This window comes from Mustela lutreola, chromosome 2, assembly GCF_030435805.1.
Source record: "Mustela lutreola isolate mMusLut2 chromosome 2, mMusLut2.pri, whole genome shotgun sequence".
NCBI classification, from domain to species: domain Eukaryota; kingdom Metazoa; phylum Chordata; class Mammalia; order Carnivora; family Mustelidae; genus Mustela; species Mustela lutreola.
Genome location: NC_081291.1, coordinates 11797374 through 11816400, shown reverse-complemented (window position 1 = coordinate 11816400; position 19027 = coordinate 11797374). Strand labels below are relative to the sequence as shown.

General features: G+C 38.4%; 3 protein-coding genes across 3 annotated transcripts; all 3 read right to left on the bottom strand.

Annotated features, from left to right (window-relative positions):
* Positions 1 to 3525: 3525 nt before the first annotated feature.
* Positions 3526 to 4458, bottom strand: LOC131825738 (olfactory receptor-like protein OLF4). The gene has a single exon (XM_059165143.1). It carries the CDS (start codon positions 4456 to 4458, stop codon positions 3526 to 3528), a length of 933 nt encoding a protein of 310 aa, XP_059021126.1.
* Positions 4459 to 6098: 1640 nt separating this feature from the next.
* LOC131825737 (protein PIGBOS1-like) lies at positions 6099 to 6239 on the bottom strand. The gene has a single exon (XM_059165142.1). The coding sequence runs from the start codon at positions 6237 to 6239 to the stop codon at positions 6099 to 6101; it is 141 nt and encodes a 46-aa protein (XP_059021125.1).
* An 11589-nt stretch (positions 6240 to 17828) lies between these two features.
* LOC131825736 (olfactory receptor 7A17-like) lies at positions 17829 to 18761 on the bottom strand. The gene has a single exon (XM_059165141.1). The coding sequence runs from the start codon at positions 18759 to 18761 to the stop codon at positions 17829 to 17831; it is 933 nt and encodes a 310-aa protein (XP_059021124.1).
* Positions 18762 to 19027: the final 266 nt, after the last annotated feature.

Sequence of the window (19027 nt, the reverse complement as noted above, 5' to 3'; positions counted from 1 at the left end):
ATTTTAAATTTATTTATTTATAAATTTATTTATTTATTTAAATTTATTAATTTATTTATTTTCAGAAAAACAGTATTCATTATTTTTCCACCACACCCAGTGCTCCATGCAATCCGTGCCCTCTATAATACACATCACCTGGTGGGACTCTGCATTTCAACAAGCTCCCAGGTGGTGTTGATATTGCAGGTCCTGGTCTGTGGGGCACAGTTTGAGAGTAAGGCTCTGTTTCTGAGTTAGAGTGATGTGTAGGTAGTTTTAGGTCTTCTCCACCAGGAATCTTCAGTGTTTGTAGTTTTGAAAGAAAAGGTTTTCAGATAACTCTATGGGTTTTGATAAATTCTCTGGTCAAGTCTTTTTTTTAAATTAAGTTCAGTCTGTCAACATATAGTAGTACATTATTAGTTTCTGATGTAGTGTTCAATGACTCATTAATTCCATATAACACTCAGTGCTCATCTTTTTCAAAATTTTTAAAAATTATAAAAATATTTTATTTATTTTGCAAAGAGAGAGAAGGAGGGAGAGAGAGACAACAGGGAAGGAGCAGAGGGAGAGGTAGAGGAAGATAATTGTCAGCAGATTCTGTTCTGAGGACAGAGCTTGATGCAGGACTTGATCCCAGAACCCAAAGATCATGAGCTAAGATGAAATAAAGAGTCAGAAGTTCAACTGTCTAAGCCACCCAGGTGATCTTCAAGTCTTTATATAAGGTGGCATAGAAAAATTTATATTTGAAACATACTTTGTGACAGGCACAATAAGGGCTTCTGAAAAATGTCTACATCCTAGGCCAAAGAACTGCTGAAAACATTTGTTTACCAAGTATGGAAAATTCAGCTACTATATTGAATAAAGCTGCTAATCTCTGATCTTGATATAATAAGTCAAGCAGTCAAGCAGAGAGAGTCAATTATCATATGGATTCATTTATTTGTGGAGCATAAGAAATAACATGGAGGACATGGGGAGATGGAGAGGAGAAGGGAGTTGGGGGAAATTGGAGGGGGAGAAGAACCATGAAAGACCATGGACTCTGAAAAACAATCTGAGGGTTTTGAAGGGGTGGGGGTGGGAGGTTGGGTGGGCCTGGTGGTGGGTATTATGGAGGGCATGTATTTCATGGAGCACTGGGTGTGGTACATAAACAATAAATTCTGGTACACTGAAAAGAAAAAAGAATTAAAAAAAAAAAGAGATTAGTCTGAAATATCCAGATGGGACTAGTGTCATCACAATGGTCTTCTAAATGTGGAAGAGGGAGGACTAAGTATTGGAATCTGAGAGACATTTTCAGACTCTGCTGTGGGCTTGAAGATGGAAGAAAGCCTCAAGACAAGAAAGGCAGGTAGCCACTGAAAAGTGAAACAAGAAAGAGAGTCAGTTCTCCTCTAGAGTGTCCGAAGGATTGCAGCCCTGCAGACTTCTTACTTGTAGCCCGATGAGATCTATTTCAGGCTTATGGCCTTCTAGAAATAGGATAAATCACTGTTTTAAGCCACTCATGTGGCCGTTCATTAAAACAGGAATTGAATGCATTTGTTCAGAAAAATATTTTTTCTAGGAATGGAGTTTAAGCCTTTCAACTCATTTAGTGAACTTCTCTTGGGTAAAGGCATTTGGTAGTGAAATTTCACCTTAACTGGAAGGGGAAAATAAGTTTAAGTTTGGAGCTATTCTGCCCCATTACCTGGCCAGTGATTTCCCACTGCATAAATGTAAATGTGGTTTGGAATCTGAGGTCCTTGAAATTTTGAGATAAATAATTCCTTATTAAAGTTAAAGTTATTCATTCTATTTTAAATGATTGTGTCAAAATTCTACGTTCTTCATATTTTATTTTGATTCAAATGTTTATTCTTTGGATTTTTATCCTCTCCCTTTTTTAGATTTTCTTTCAATACATTAGATGAGATTTAAATAATTCTTTATATGTCTACATAAATTGTGTGAATGTGTTCATTTTAGAGAAAGATGTATACAAGTACACACACACGTACATACTCACACTCCTAACCTTGAATGTTTCCTTTGGATTCAACAAAGTGTTTCTGTATATTTATTTTAGGTGGCTGAAATGAAGACAGACTTTGTTAGAGTACCTTCCAGGTCACCAAGAGAAGCTGGAAGGAGATGCTTCTTTGCACAAAGGTTGTAACCTGAATCACATGACTGGACAGGAATTCAGTCTCTCTAATGGATCATACTTTGATTCTGAAGAAATTTATGGATGATATGTAATGGATGATATTGATTTTATTCAATCATTTCCCATTTTATGGTTATGACAAAATTTAGAAAAGAGGAAATATTTCATTTAGAAGGAAGAAAATAGTCCTATTTCTATGCAGCAGAAAGAGGAAGATGAGTCAGAAAACATCATAAATATGCCAACCAATTATTTACCACAAAGGGGGAAGCCAATTCTTGTACTTGAATGTCAAACTGCATACTTCAGTGAGTATGAGTGTTTTATGGCAGCATAAAATGAAATACTCTGCTTAGTAATACAAAGTATAATTTCAATTTTTCTTCATCGTATTTAAGATCTTCCCTGTCTCAAAGGCCATATGAAGTTATTTATTCTAATATGTTTTTCTGTGTAGACTCCACTTGGAGACATGTACTTGCTATTCATTTTTCCCATCACTGCGGTAGGCACAATGGACACAGCTGGGTGGGAGAACAAGATCCCAATAAGGAGACTGGAACTCAGTGACTACCTATAGGACAAACTATAAGTTTGTCTACATTGTCAGGATGAGCAGTGAGGCAGTGATATACAAAGTTTTGACATACACAAAAGAGAAAAACTGGGATCTCATACTTTCCTTTATTATAAGATTATATAAATGACCATAGTTATCAAACTAGTATTTTTTTCTGTATGAATAATATGAATCATGACTATTCTTTTTTAAAATAAGAGAAAATTACTTGGGATGATACATGTTCTTTAAATAGAAAGTATTCTTTTTTTAAAGATTTTTTATTCATTTATTTGACAGAGGGAAAGAGAGGGAGAGAGAGAGAGTGAGCACAAGGAGGGGGAGCAGCAGACAGAAGGAGAGAGACAAGAAGACTCCCCACCAAGCAGGGAGCCCAACATAGGGCTCAATCCCAGGGCTCTAGGATGATGGCTTGAGGCAAAGGAAGATGCTTAACTGACTGAGGCACCCTGGTGACCCAAGGAGAAGGTATTCTTAAGAAATCCGAGGTACTCCATGACATAAATGAGAATTTCCAAGTATTTTTGATCAAGGGTGGAAAAAAAACGTGGAAAAATATATTATGGACAAAGGGGAAAACTGTCTGTATATCAGATAGAGCAGAAGGTTAATAAAGTGAGTTGCTTAAATATACAGAGAAGTTGAATTCAAACAAATGGAAATTCCAGGAAATAAATAGAAGGAGCCAATTCTATGTCCAAAGTCTGATCAACGAATATCAGTTCCTGGCTCTGAGGCTGTGAACCTCATGGGTATGCAATCATGGGCACTTCCTCAGCCCCGGGATGATTGGCTGTTACATCACTGGAATCCCAATGATTGCTTTCAGAGCCCTCTTTATATCTTTGTTCCTCAGGCTATAGATGAAGGGGTTCAACATAGGTGTGACCACGGTGTACATCACGGAGACCACTGAACTTGAGTGGGAGCTCTGGGGAGCAGCAGAGCTAAGGTACACACCAAGCATTGTACAATAAAACAAGGAGACAACAGAGAGGTGAGATGCACAGGTGGAAAATGCTTTATACTTGCCTTGAGCTGATGATATTCTACATATGGCAGTAACAATCTTAGAATAAGAGTAAAGGATCCCAGAGAAAGGACCACCACACAGCAGAACAGCTGCAAAATACATCACCAAGTTATTAAGAAAGGTGTCAGAACAGGCAAGTTGGATCATCTGATTGAGTTCACAAAAGAAGTGGGGGATTTGGAAATGTGCACAGAAAGAAAGCCGCAACATCATTAAACTATGTAGCAAGGAATTCAGGATAGAAATGATCCAGGACACCAGAACCAGCAGACCACAGAGCCAGGGATTCATGATGACCATGTAGTGCAGAGGGTAACAGATGGCCACTAGCCGGTCATAGGCCATCACACTCAGGAGGAAGATGTCTGACACAGCAAAGAGTATGAGAAAATAAATCTGTGTGAGGCAGTCTGCATATGTTATGACCTTGCTTTGAGTCTGGATGTTCCATAGCATCTTGGGGATGATGGTGGAGGTGAAACAGATGTCAACAAAGGACAGGTTGTTAAGGAAAAAGTACATGGGGGTGTGGAGGTGGGAGTCTGAACTGATGGCCAAGATGATGAGCAGGTTTCCAAACACAGTGATAAGGTACATGGAGAGGAAAAGCCCAAATATGAGGGGCTGCAGTTCTGGGTCCTCAGATAAACCCAGAAGATGAAACTCTGAAATTTGTGTATCATTTCCTGGTTCCATGTGGTAGAGGTGACTTCAAGGACAGAAACAAATAGCATGACTAATTTTCACACAATCTTGTATTACTCTCAGTTTTTAAATGCTACTTTTAAAATTTTATATTCTAGAAATTCACTTTAATAGGTTGTGCATAGATATGGTACACTGAAGGGGAACCTCTATACCCCCATAGTTTTGGAATTTTTGTTCTACTTACTTTTTCCCCAAACATAAATTGAGTGCTGTCCACATTTTAGACATTGTCTAGGCAAGGACTATGGGGTGGTAAAGAATAAAAATCCTTAGTATTCACTGATGTAGAAAAAATACATTAACAAATAAGAAAATTAAAAAGCATTTCAGATGGTGGCAGGAGGTATGAAGAAAATGAAAGCAGGGGTAAAGCATAGTGTGAATAGGGCACGCCATTTTCCTGGGTATATAAGAAATTCTGCAAAGGTCATACTGGAATATAGATCTCAAGTAAGACAGAGGGATAGATGAAGGAATATGGGGGAAGTGTGTGTCCATCAGAGGGAATGGCCAGTGCAAAATCCTCAAAGAAGGTACATGTTTCCCAGGTTCAAGTCAAAGGAGCAAAGTCAGTGCTGCAAGGGGAATGAGCAGGAGGGAGACTGAGGAGAGATGTTGTCAGACATGCTGAGGAGGAAAGTGGCCTCTCTACCTCTGAACCCTCAAGGCACAGGGATATCCGTGTCCACACTGCTTCTCCCACTGCTCCCACTGTATTCATCATATTGCAAAGGCATCCGATTAATTGAACAACATCTCCTTCTTACGGTTCTCTGTTGATTCAGTTATGGCCTCTGTATTGTGTAACCTTGGGAGTTATGAATCCTGGCACCCTTTTGTGGGGACTGCTCCCACTCTACAAGTCATACACACAGAGGACACCATGGTCTTCTGGGTTGTGTTATTCCCCTTTCTCAGCCCTGACCATCCTGGTTATGCTAGGAATGGATCCAATGCAAGTAGGCCAGATTAGTGACTTTCCCCTACAAAATGCAGAAATGCCAATACTTAAGCCTCCTATGGACAAATAATATATAAAAAATATATATTTATGTGAATGTATACATATACATAATTCATTAATTTATTCAGTACTAATGTCAGTTTCACAGAGTGACTGCTGCTCACGCTTTTAAAGGTCTTTCATATTCCTTATGATTAAATTGCTATTATTACAATGTTAGAAAAAGTATGTTGAGATTGTTAAACTCAATGTGTGGTTCTAATTGGGTGTGATATATATGTACACCCCCCTCAAATTAGCAATGGGATAAACCAACACTTCCCCAAAAGAAAGGTACACGAAACAACAAAAGTTGGAGCATAGAAGACTTATTTTCCCTGTACCTCCTGCATCATTATTTGCCTAACTCTTTTATATGTGGTCTGATAGGAGATAAGGTTAGCCCCTTTCTGCCTTCTCTTATGTGGCATCTTTTTTTTTTTTTTTTTTTTTAACTTTCTACCAGATTATTTATTTTTAAAAAAAATTTTATTTATTTTTAAAAAATTTATTTTCAGTGTTCCCAATCTACTAGATTATTTATAATCAGTGTATAATTTCAGTAGATTTTTAAACAATTACAGTTAATCTCCATGTAGTATTAACTTTTCTTCTCTTTTGATTTTTATGCCAATTTCAACTTTTCTTTTAATTCCATCTGATCTTGATAATATTGTTCCAATATTAGTTGATAAATATACATCCTTCCAGCAATTCCAAGGATGCTAGTAAAAAGCAGTTTTGGAAGAGTCAATCTCCCAAACATTTTTCAACAAATCCCATGCAGTGCTTCTGTCCCACTGTGGCTTTTGAAAAATTACAGTCCACATCCAGGAAATATCTTCAGATCTGCTGCACTCAGTGGCAGACACAAGTTTCAGAGCTTTATGTGACATTTTTTTATTGACATTCTTGGGCTTTAGGTATTTTTCTATCCTTTAACAAACCCAAGGTGCCCACTCTAATCCTCAAACTGGATTTCATCCAACGTGCAAAAAGGTCCACAGACCATGCTCTATAATCCTGCCCACACCATGATAATTCTATCATTTTGTACTCAATAATTTGCTTCAGATCTTCTGACTGTGGGCATCATATCATACACACATTTATTTCATTGTGTTGTCCGCACTGTTATGAGACATGATTCAAAAGTGCATGGACTTTACGTTCCTGGCTCACTTTTGTTTTTTTAACCAAGTTTTGTGAACATATGTGCTTAATATAAAAAGACCTAAGAGTGTAAGAAGTTAGAGAATGAAAAAACTAGGTTAAACCAGTTTTAACTAGGTTAAGCATAACTAGGTTAAAATGTAAAATGAGTAGTTTCAAAACACCTGTCCTAGGGAAATTTGTATGTAAAACCAAAATAAACTGAAATGGGATATAAAATAGCAATCATCAATGATAACAGTGTGGATTAATAACTAAATTGGAAAATGCTTATATATGAAGAATATAGCATGTAATATTCCTAGAATGTTCTGGCTTATGGCAGATCCTCAGTTTTTATTTGTTATATGTGTCAGGAATTAGGTCTCATTTTATAAGGACATTTACCATACGGCAAGGTTGTATTTCTATTTTGTTGGACAAGGTTGAATTGCTAAATAAATACTGGCATAAAAGAATATCTTTTTGAATGAATTCTGTTATGCTGAAAAGAAAATTAAAAAAATATCTGTTTGGAAGAATATGAAATCAGTTCCCTCTCAGATCTTACTAAAACTCAGAGGATTATGGCCTTGGTATTACTGTAACCATAGATTATATTAGAACATTAATAAAACTGCACACAAAAATTGCAGTTGGGCAAAACCACTTAAATATAACATGAAACTCAGAAGTAGACACATTTAAATAAAATGTCAATTTTTTATGGTCAAAATATGTTCCAAAAGTCAATTGAGAAATAAAGATCTGAAGAAATCATTTAAAATGCCGATAGTGTTTTAAAAATAGGGCAAAAGAGAATAACCTATAGGCATATAATAATAAAAATCAATGAGCATAGTCATCAAATAAATGAAGTTGAACTGAGGGATAGTTTAAGAACAGCAAAAAACATCTCTATCACCAGCAGCCTGGGAAACAAACTTATAGAGCTGTTACATTCTTTGTGGTTGGAAATTTTAAACTGGTGGCCAAGGGGTTACTGTGAATTTGCTGGTAGAAAAGTAAGTTGTTACAAGATTGAAGTCAGAACCTGAAGACAGCTGTGTTCCAAATACTGGTATTTTTTACCTCGTGGTTTCTCTGTCTCTGCACCATGGACATGCTGGACAGATCCTGCCCTGGGGCGGGCTACTTTGTAGGGTGTTTAGACATTACCCCCATGCACCCATTTCCCCTGTGACAGGCAAAGCTGTCTTCAGACTGTGATCAGTGACCCTCAGGGGACAAAATCACACTGGATTAGAATCACACATTGAGTTTAACAATCTCAACATATTTTTTCTAGCATTGTAATAATAACAGTTTAATGATAAAGAATATGAAAGACCTTCAAAAGCATGAGTTAGCACTGAATAAATTAATCAATCAAACAAACAAACACAGGGATCTTTTGCTCTGGGCTAGGTTGAATTGGCTCTCAGGTGATGACTGGTCAATGTTCTTGGCTTCCATTCTCCCTGACCCTGTCATCAACAGTCAGTTGGGGTGTTGGACTCACCTGGCTGGGGTGTCTGAGAGGAAGGTGTCCTGTGGTAGCCTGAATTCCTCCCTGGAGAGCAGATGATAGGGCTGAAAGCTCTGTCCTCATCCAAGGCAGCAGGGAGTGAAGCATCAGATTCCAGCCAGAACTGGGATTTGGAACAAACAGATAAGGAGCATGCTTTCACATCCAAGGTTGCACATGCTGAAGGACTGGAGCCAAAGAAGTATTTAGAGCTCTTTGTATCTGCTCATAGGCACATTGCCCTTTTGTGACTCCAGTCTCTAAGCACAAGATTCCCAAGTGGAAAAGTCCTCTGGACAGAAAGGATGTTTTCCTAATGGATCTCAATTCCCAAAAGACAGGGTTAGAGGTAAAGTGAAGCCAGTTTTTGGTAATTTTTAAGTTTCTTTTACTCCCTTTCTCTGAACTTTCCCCCCTTTTTGATGTGTGAGTTTCCTAGCATCTTATCTTAGCTCCAAGTTATAATTTTCTTCAAATCTAAGACCTAGTAACCTGCCTGGATTAGAACTTTTTATCATCAAAGAATTAACATGTGGTGCGGACCCAGCCCTGCTGTGTCCAGACACGGTCTATTCTTTTTTAAGGCAGAGAAAAGGGTTTTTCTTTAAAAAAATTTTTTTTTATTTCTTTTCAGCATAACAGAATTCATTGTTTATGCACTGCACCCAGTGCTCCATGCAGTATGTGCCCTCCATAATACCCACCACCTGGCTCCCCCAACCTCCCAACCCCTGCCCCTTCAAAACTGAAGAGGGTTTTTCTGATAACAAACCTTGGCCATCACACACATTGGCTCAAAAACCACATTTGCCATTACAATTAGGCATTACTTTATACAAGGTAAGAGCTATCACATGCTCCTTTATTTGTTTTTTTTTTTCAGTGTAACATTATTCATTATTATTTTTTTGTTTTGTTCTTTTTAAATTTTATTTTTTTATTATTTTTAAAATTAAATTTATTTATTTTCAGCATAACGGTATTCATTATTCATTATTTTTGCACCACACCCAGTGCTCCATGCAATTGTGCCCTCTCCAATACCCACTATCTGGTTCCCCCAACCTCCCACCCCCGCTCCTTCAAAACCCTCAGATTGTTTTTCAGAGTCCATAATCTCTCATGGTGCACCTCCCCTTCCAATTTCCCTCAACTCCCTTCTCCTCTCCATCTCCCCTTGTCTTCCATGCTATTTGTTATGCTCCACAAATAATATCACATGCTCCTTTGTCATAAAATGGTTGATAGTTATAACAGATGTGTTTAGATATTTTTGTGTTCTATAACATGAGCTTGCATCTCACAGAGATTGTTTGATTTACTTTTATAAACATTTTATTCCCAAGGAAGTACATTTATGTCTTCCAATCTTAATTGTAAACATGGTGCTTGTTGCTAGCTCATGATCTGTCTGCACTGAATATGTGACTATGTGGTGGGCCTTGAGTGTCATTCTGTCAGGTTGTTTCTAGTTCTCAAGCTCTGTCAGGTTGTTTCTAGTTCTCAAGCTCTGTGGCATTGGTTTCAGCCATAAAATAATTTGACCCTGGGGATGTCTGGTGATCTCTGAATGGATGCTGCTGAACACCTACTATCCAAAGGAAAGCACCCCCAAAATATTATCCTACCACAAATGTCAACCATAACACATGAGAAATTCATCTAGACCGGCATCTCTCCAACTTTAATGTGCCTTTGAATTCACACAGGTCCCACTATAAATGCAGAATATGATCACAGGTCCTGGGTGGCCCAGAGATTCTACCTTTGTAGCACACTCTTGGATGGTGTTGATATGCAGGTCATGGTGTGTGGACAAGTCTTTGATTAGCAAAGCTGTGATCCTATGTTAGAGTTAGGTGTAGGGATATTTAAGAATTCTGTACCAAATATTGTCATAGCATGAAATTTTGAGGAAACCAGGTATTCACTCCTTCTTCAGGAGTGAATTTGTAAACTCTGTTTATTGCTTTCATAAATGACCAAAATAATGCACTTTTTAAAAAAATTTATTTTTTATTTATTTTCAGCATAACAGTATTCATTATTTTTGCACCACAGTGACTGAAAATAATGCACTTTTGAAAAAGACTTTGTAGTAGGCAGAATAAGACCTCCCAAATGTGGTCACATCTTCACCCCTAGTAACTTTATTTATTTATTTTTACATTTTATTTAAATTCAAGCCATTTAACATACAGTACATTATTAGCTTGAGGGGTAGTATTTAGTGATTTATTCGTTGTGTATAACACCCAGTGCTCATTACATGATATGTCCTCCTTAATGCCCATCACCCTGTTACCCCATTTCCCCACCCACATCCCCTCTAGCAACCCTCAGTTCTCTATAGTCGAGTCTCTTATGTTTTGCCTTTCTTTCTGTTTTTATCTTATTTTATTTTTCCCTTCCTTCCCCTATGTTGATCAGTTTTGTTTCTTAGATTTTACATATAAATGAAATAATATGGTATTTGTTTTTTTCTGACTGACTTATTTCACTTAGTGTAATACACTGTAGTCCCAAGCACATTGTCTCAAATGGCAAGATTTCATCCTTTTGATGGCTGAGTAATGCTCCATTGTATATATGTACCACATCTTCTTCATCCATTCATCAGTTAATGGACATTTGGGCTCTTCTATGTCTTGACTATTGCGGAAATTGCTGCAATAAATATTGAGGTTCATGTGCCCCTTCAAATCACTGTATTTGTATCCTTTGGATAAATCCTTAGTAGTGTGATTGCTGAGTTGTAGAATAGATGCATAAGAAACAATGAAATTGAATCAGTAATCAAAAGTCTCCCAACAAACAAGAGTCTAGGGCTGGATAGTTTCCAGGTAATTCTATCAAACATTTATTATTTATTTATTTGACAGACAGGGATCACAAGTAGGCAGAGAGACAGGTGGGAGGGCGGGGAGAAGCAGGCTCCCCACTGAGCAGAGAACCTGATGCAGGACTTGATCCCAGGACCCTGGGATCATGATCTCAGCTGAAGGCAATGGCTTAACTACTGAGCCACCCAGGCGCCCCAAACACCAAACATTTAAAGAATTAATACCTACCTTCTGAAACTATTCCAAAAAGCAAAAATAGAAGAAAAACTTCTGAACTCATTTTATAAGGTCAGCATTACCATGATACTAAAATCAGACAAAGACCACAGTAAAAATGAGAATTGCATACCAATATCCCTGAGATGGATGTAAAAATTCTCAAGATACCAACCTTACATCAGTTAGAATGGCCAAAATTAGCAAGACAGGAAACAACGTGTGTTTGGAGGGGATGTGGAGAAAGGGGAACCCTCTTCCACTGTTGGTGGGAATGCAAGTTGGTGCAGCCACTTTGGAGAACAGTGTGGAGATTCCTTAAGAAATTAAAAATAGAACTTCCCTATGACCCTGCAATTGCACTACTGGGTATTTACCCTAAGGATACAGATGTAGTGAAAAGAAGAGCCATCTGTACCCCAATGTTTATAGCAACAATGGCCAGTCGCCAAACTGTGGAAAGAACCAAGGTGCCCTTCAACAGACGAATGGATAAGGAAGATGTGGTCCATATACACGATGGAGTATTATGCCTCCATCAGAAAGGATGAATACCCAACTTTTGTAGCAACATGGATGGGACTGGAAGAGATTATGCTGAGTGAAATAAGTCAAGCAGAGAGAGTCAACTATCATATGGTTTCACTTATTTGCGGAGCATAACAAATAACATGGAGGACATGGGGAGATATAGAGGAGAAGGGAGTTGAGGGAAATTGGAGGGGGGGATGAACCGTAAGAGACTATGGACTCTGAAAAACAGCCTGAGTGTTTTGAAGGGGCAGTGCGTGGGAGGTTGGGGGAGCCAGGTGGTGGGTATTATGGGTGGCACGCATTGCAGGGACCACTGGGTGTGGTGGAAAAACAATGAATTCTGTTATGTTGAAAAGAAATAAAAAAAACTGTAAAAAAAAAGACAAAATAAAAGATACTAACTATTCAGATGCATCAGTACATTAAAACAGTTATTCACCATGACAAAGTGGAATTTATTTCTATGTTGCAAGGATAGTTGAAAATCTGCAAATCAATCAAAACGATTGGTTAATAAAAGGAATGAAACATATGATCCCCTTAATTGATGCAGAAAAAGCATTTGATAAAATATAACATCAATTCTTGATAAAAACTCACAAGACAGTAGGAATAGAAGGAACATACCTCAACATCAAAAAGGCCATGTAGGCACAATTTGTGATGAGCCTTGGGTGTTATACATAACTAATGAATCATTGAACATTACATCAAAAGGTAATGATGTACTATACAGTAGTTAACTGAACATAATAACTCCTCCAAACCCAAAAAGGTCATGTAGGATACACCCACAGCTGATATCATCTGCAATGGGGAAAAACTGAATTTTTCCCTAAGGTCAGGAACATGACAGGGATGTCCACTGTCATCACTGTTGTTCAAGATAGTACTGGAAGTCCTAGCCTCAGCAATGAGACAACAAAAAGAATTAAAAGGCATTAAGATCAGCAAGGAATAAGTCAAAATACCACTCTCACAAATGGCCAACAGATACATGAATAAATGTTCAATGTCCCTCATCATCAGGGAAATACAAATCAAAACCACAATCAGATACCACCTCACACTTGTCAGAGTGGCTAAAAGTAACAGCCCATGAAAAAAGAGGTGCTGGTAAGGTGTTGGTGAGGATGTGGGGAAAGGGAAACTCTCTAGGTTCAATGGTAGGAGTGCAAGTTGCTGCAGCACTCTGGAAAACAATATGGAGATTCCTCAAAAAGTTCAAAATAGAACTATCCCCTGTACACTTAAGGTGTTATTTTTAAATTTATTTTTTATATATGGGAGGCAATTTATTGACATGTCACTGAGAAGTCCAATACCAGCACACACCGAAATGAAACCAAATAGCGATGTGGTTATCTCTGCATGGATCTTGGATATTTTCTCTTCTCCTTTTTATGTTCCATAGTACTAGGAATTTGCTATTTTTTTTTAAATTTTTTATTATTTTTTTAATTTTTTATTTTTTATAAACATATATTTTTATCCCCAGGGGTACAGGTCTGTGAATCACCAGGTTTACACACTTCACAGCACTCACCATATCACATACCCTCCCCAATGTTAAGGTGTTATTTTTTATAACAAAAAAGGATTAAGGTAGCAGATTGAACAGGGTTGCTAATCAGTTTCCACTAAGATGAAAAGATTAACGGTGGTTGTCCAGGTGGGACTAAGGTAATCACAGTGGTCCTCCAAATGTTGATGAAGGAGACAAAAGAGTTGGTGTCGGAGAGATTTTGAAAATGCTGCCCTGCCGGTTCTGAAAGTGGGGGAAGAGCCATGAGCTAAGAATGCAGGCAGCCAAAAATTGAGACTAGAATTGGAAAGAAAAGAGATTCTCCCATGAGGATCTAGAAGGAACTCAACCCTACAGACATGTACTATTAGCCCGATAAAACTCCTTTCAAGCTTCTGCTTCCAGAACTCTAAGAGCACGTATGTGTTTGTTTTAAGCAACTAGTGTGGGGATATTTTACAGCAACTGGAAGAAACTCATGGACATAGTCAATAAAATTATTTGAGAATATATTTAATCTTTCCAATTCATTCATAGTTTCCCTTGGATGAGGACAATTTACATTTAAAGGATCCACATTAATTAGAAAAAAAAATTAACTCTATTTGGAGACATTCTACCCTATCAGCTGGTACTCATGGCATAAATGTGCTTGTGGTCTGATTCTGAGGCCTTTGAGGTGGTGACATAGGGAAGGAACTCAGGATAAAAAATAAGGTCACTCATTCACTCGTTGTAGTTTATGATTTTGTGTCTTTATATCTGCATCCTTTTATTTCATGTTGATTCAACTATTCATTCCTTTCAGTGCTGTCCTCTCCAACTCTCCCTCAAGTTCCCTTCCAACATAAAAGATGAAATAATAAATTGTCTGTGGTGTACACTTGTGGGGAGTGGGCTTATTTGAAAGAAAATTATGTACACACACACACACACACACACACACACAAGTTACAACCACTATACTGGAATGTTTTCTTAGGATTAAAAATGAATTTTAATACCATTCATTATTTTCCTACAAGGTGCATTTAATGTTGTATTTAGTATTCCACATCACCTTGAGAAATAAGGAAAGAGGTTCAGGGAGTTTAAAATTTTAACAATTACTTAATAATTACTTAACTTAGGTAAGCAGTCAAAGCTTACCTAACAGTCTTACTATTTGCAAATGGAAACTTGCAAATATGCAGTTTATTGTATGTCATTATACTCCAATAATTGAATTAAGTGGAAAATATCTATGGCTCACAGATAAGGGTAGGATCTAGAGCACAGGTAGCAGATTCTCCATTGAAGGTTTGGGAGAGAGCTCTTCTAATAGAGAAGGAAAACAAGAGTTTTCTTTAAATGTAGGAACAGTGGGATGAAATTCAAACAATTCACGTAAGTTCCTTTAATTTCTAAATAGAGAATACCTTACATATAGAAATGAACTAATAAGGCCATAAATTGGCTGAGACAGAAGAGCATTACTGCCACATACAACATCATCGATGGACCTTAGAAACACAATTTAGGGATTCATTCCTGATGACAGACACATGAGGAATCCAGCAGAGATCAGAAATGCTTCCCAGAATATAATGCCATTTGATTGTAAATGTATTATTGATGAGGAGAAGAAAGACAAGAGAAATGTAGGTAAAAGTCAACCTCCTTACAATCTGAAGCCCCTGATGAATTCCTCAGACATTTACAGAGTGACACCATACCAGGAACTCATGATTGACTTAATGTTGTTTCATTAGAGACTAACAGCAATCTTATATTGACAGTAGCCAGACCTCTAAGGTCTTATAAACCTCACGTTCAGCATACAGAAATTCTTTAGAAACTTACATTATCTCTACCCCCTGCCTCCTTCCACAAACTCAAACTATAGAATCAGTCACTTTTCACAATCCCAGTGCAGCTTTTCCTGCCCCCAGTTCTGTCCCCATGCTATAATTAAAACATCTCTTTGCAGCAAAACTGTCTCAAGTATTCTTTCTTGACCATTGCCTTTGGCCAACCCACATCCATATATGATATCCCATTTGACAAAGGCAGCCTGTTATACAGCAAGAGATGACTGACACAATGATCTAAGCAAAGAGACATGAGGCAGTTAGAACACATGCTGCTTTTATTTGTGGTACCTAATCTGACAGATGAGGGGACCAGTCATGATATTTCTGTTATTCAAGTTTATTTATGATGACTTTATGACCAGGTGACTATATGTGGGCTTCCTTCTAGGTCACTGGGAGAGTTTGAAGGACATGCACATTTCTGCAGAAGAACTGGTGACTCTGAAGCACCCGACCGGCAGGCCATCCAGTTCTCCCATTGAGTGTCCTCTGATCATGCAGGTGGAAGAGATTTCTGACCAGGAAGAGGTAAAAAATGGGTGATGTTCATACTGTTCATTTGCCATCCCTTAGCATTTGTGACAAAATTAGGAAAAGGAGGTTATTTTTTTGTAGCAATAGAGAGAGTCATATTAGCAGGTAACATTGGATGTTTTCAAGTAGAAATAGGAAGATAATGGATGATAAAACATAGAAGACTTTAACCAACCCTTCACCTCAGTGAATAAACCTCCTCAGTTGTGGACATCAGTCTTCCATGCTTCAATAAATAGAAGCACAGCATGAACTGTGATGTTAATTGGGGAGGGTATGTGCTTTGGTGAGTGCTGTGAAGTGTGTAAACCTGGTGATTCACAGACCTGTACCCCTGGGGATAAAAATATATGTTTATAAAAAATAAAAAATTAAAAGTAAAAAAAAAAATGAAAGAAATGTTTTGTGTTGTAACAAAATGAGTGTTTTGAAATTTTGCTTCATCATACTTATGGTCATCCTTATAAGTTTTAAAAACTTATAAAGTCAATCTATTTATTCAAATTTGTCTTTCCATGTAGACTGCACTAGGAGAGATATTCTTGCTAAACAGTGTTTGCCAATGTCTGTCGTAGGAATTCTGGATACTGATTCGAATCACAGTAAATATAAAATAAGATGAAAATTGAGAAGGAGGGGCGCCTGGGTGGCTCAGAGGGTTAAGCCTTTGCCTTCGGCTAGGGTCATATCGGGATCAAGCCCCGCATCGGGGTCTCTGCTCAGCAAGGAGCCTGCTTCCCGCCCCCTCTCTGTCTGCCTCTCTGCCTAATTGTAATCTGCCTGTCAAATAAATAAATAAATAGAATCTTAAAAAAAAAAGAAAATTGAGAGGGAGGCAAACCATAGAGATGCTGAACTCTAGGAAACAAACTGAGGGTTGCTGGAGGGCTGGTGGGTGGGGGGATGGAGTAACTGGGTGATGGGCATTAAGGAGGGCACATGATGGCATGAGCAAGGAGTTATATGCAAGTACAAATCAGTAAATTCTACCACTGAAACAGAGGGGGTGGGGGGGGGAGAGAGAGAGAGAGAGAGAAAACCCAGGAGCATGTTTGTAAAGTGCTTGAAATTAAGTTTTTTATTTCTGAGACATGCAATCAAGGACAACCATGTTGAGTAAATATTTTGTCAATTGTGGGACACTATTACCGGATAAGCCCTCAGAGTGCCCCCAGCTGTGAAGTACCTCTTCATAAAGCCCTGGGTAACCTTGACACTGACACATGAGGGACTCTGCTTTTCCCCTCCAGCACCCAAATTCTAATCACATGGGATTCCCCAATAAAGCATGAACTCACAAACCCCTAAATACTCTAGCGATGGACCCTAATAAAGACAAATCTTTCAGTGATGCTCCTTCTTTCTCCCTCTCAATGTCTCTCTCCACCCCTAAGACTTTCCAGAGTGGCTTTTGGGCATCCTGTGAGGAATGAAACTTGGGTTTTTAGAGTTCTTTGATGGGTGTTGTTGAGGTGTGTCTTGCAATCACAATGAGAACCCAAGGGCAGGTGTAGCCACAGCAGAAGCTCAGGTCAGAGAAGCATCTGCGGGAATGTCCACAAGGGCATGGGTGCAGGGGAATGCCTGGGCTTTCCTAACCTAAGCCACACTGTCAGTAACATGAGACATAAAAGGAACAGTGTTAGAGACTCCACATTATCAGGAAGGTGATAAAGGTAGTGATGTGAAGAGTGACAGACTCTAGGTGAAATCTGGGGTTTGGTATTCTCCTCTATAATAAAGTTATATGAAAGTCTTACTGGCTAAAGTAGTATTATCCATATGGAGAATATAATTTATGACTATTCTTTTGGTAAATTTAGGGAAAATTTACTTGGCATTGTATAAGTCATTTGAAATGAAATTAGTTTGAAGAAATCCAACTTGCCCCTTGTAAGAAACTTCCAGACATTTGTGATCCATGATTTGGGAAACCATTAGGAATATATGAAGATGGATAAAGGGGAATCGTCTATATATCAGTTAGAGTTAATAAAGTGAGTTACTTAAATGTGTGGAAAAGTTGAATTCAAACAAATGGAAATTGTAGGAATTAAATGGAAGGAGCAGATTCTACTTCCACAGTCTGATCAAAGAACGTCAGTTCCTGACTCTGAGGCTGTGAACCTTGCAATCATGGGCACTTTTTCAACCCCAGGGGCATTGTCCCTTAAATCACTGGAACCCCAACAATTCTTTTCAGAGCACTCTTTATGTCTCTGTTCCTCAGGCTGTAGATGAAGGGGTTGAGCATGGGTGTGACCACCATGTACATCACCGAGGCTACTGCACTTGAGTGGGAGCTCTGGGGAGAAGCAGAGCTAAGGTACACTCCTAAGCCTGTACAATAAAATAAGGAGACAACTGAAAGGTGAGATGCACAGGTGGAAAATGCTTTATACTTGCCTTGAATTGATGATATATGACATATGGAGGAAACGATCTTAGAATAAGAGTAAAGGATCCCAGGCAGAGGAGCAACACCCAGCAGCACAGTTGCAAAATACATCACCATGTCATTAAGAAACTTGTCAGGACAGGCTTGCCCAACAACCTTACTGAGTTCACAGAAAAAATGGGGGATTTCCATGCCTGTACAGAAGAACAACCGCAATGCCATTAAACTCTGTAACAAGGAATTCTGAGCACTGATGATCCAGGACACCAGAACCAGCAGTCCACAGAGCCGGGGGTTCATGATGACGGTGTAGTGCAAAGGGTGACAGATGGCTACGAAACGGTCATAGGCCATCACAGTAAGGAGAAAATCATCCCACCCTGCGAAGAGTAGGACAAAGTATATCTGTGTGATGCAGCCTGCATATGTTATGACTTTGCTGTTATTCTGAATGTTCTGCAGCATCTTGGGGACAGTGGTGGAGATGAAGCAGATGTCTACAAAAGACAGATTCACAAGGAAGAAGTACATGGGGGTGTGGAGATGAGAATCTGTGGTGACAGCCAGGATGATGAGCAGGTTTCCACATACAGTGATCAGGTACATAGAGAGGAAAAGCCCAAAGATGAGGGGCTGCAGGTCTGGTTCCTCTGATAATCCTAGGAAAAGAAAGTCTGAAATTCCGGTATCATTGCTTGGTTCCATGTGGTGGTGGTGACTACAAGGAAAGAAAAGAAAATGAAATAATAATTTTTAAGCAAATGAGCTTCATTTATGTATTTATTATTCTTCATTTTTTATTTTTAAGGTTTTTATTTAAGTCTAGTTAGTTAACTGACAGTGTAATATTCATTTTACAGTACAGTATGGTGACTTAACACTCCACACAACAAATGGTGATCATCACATGTCCACCCCTTAATCCCCCATCACTTATTTCTTCCATCCCCCCACCACATCCCTTCTGGTAA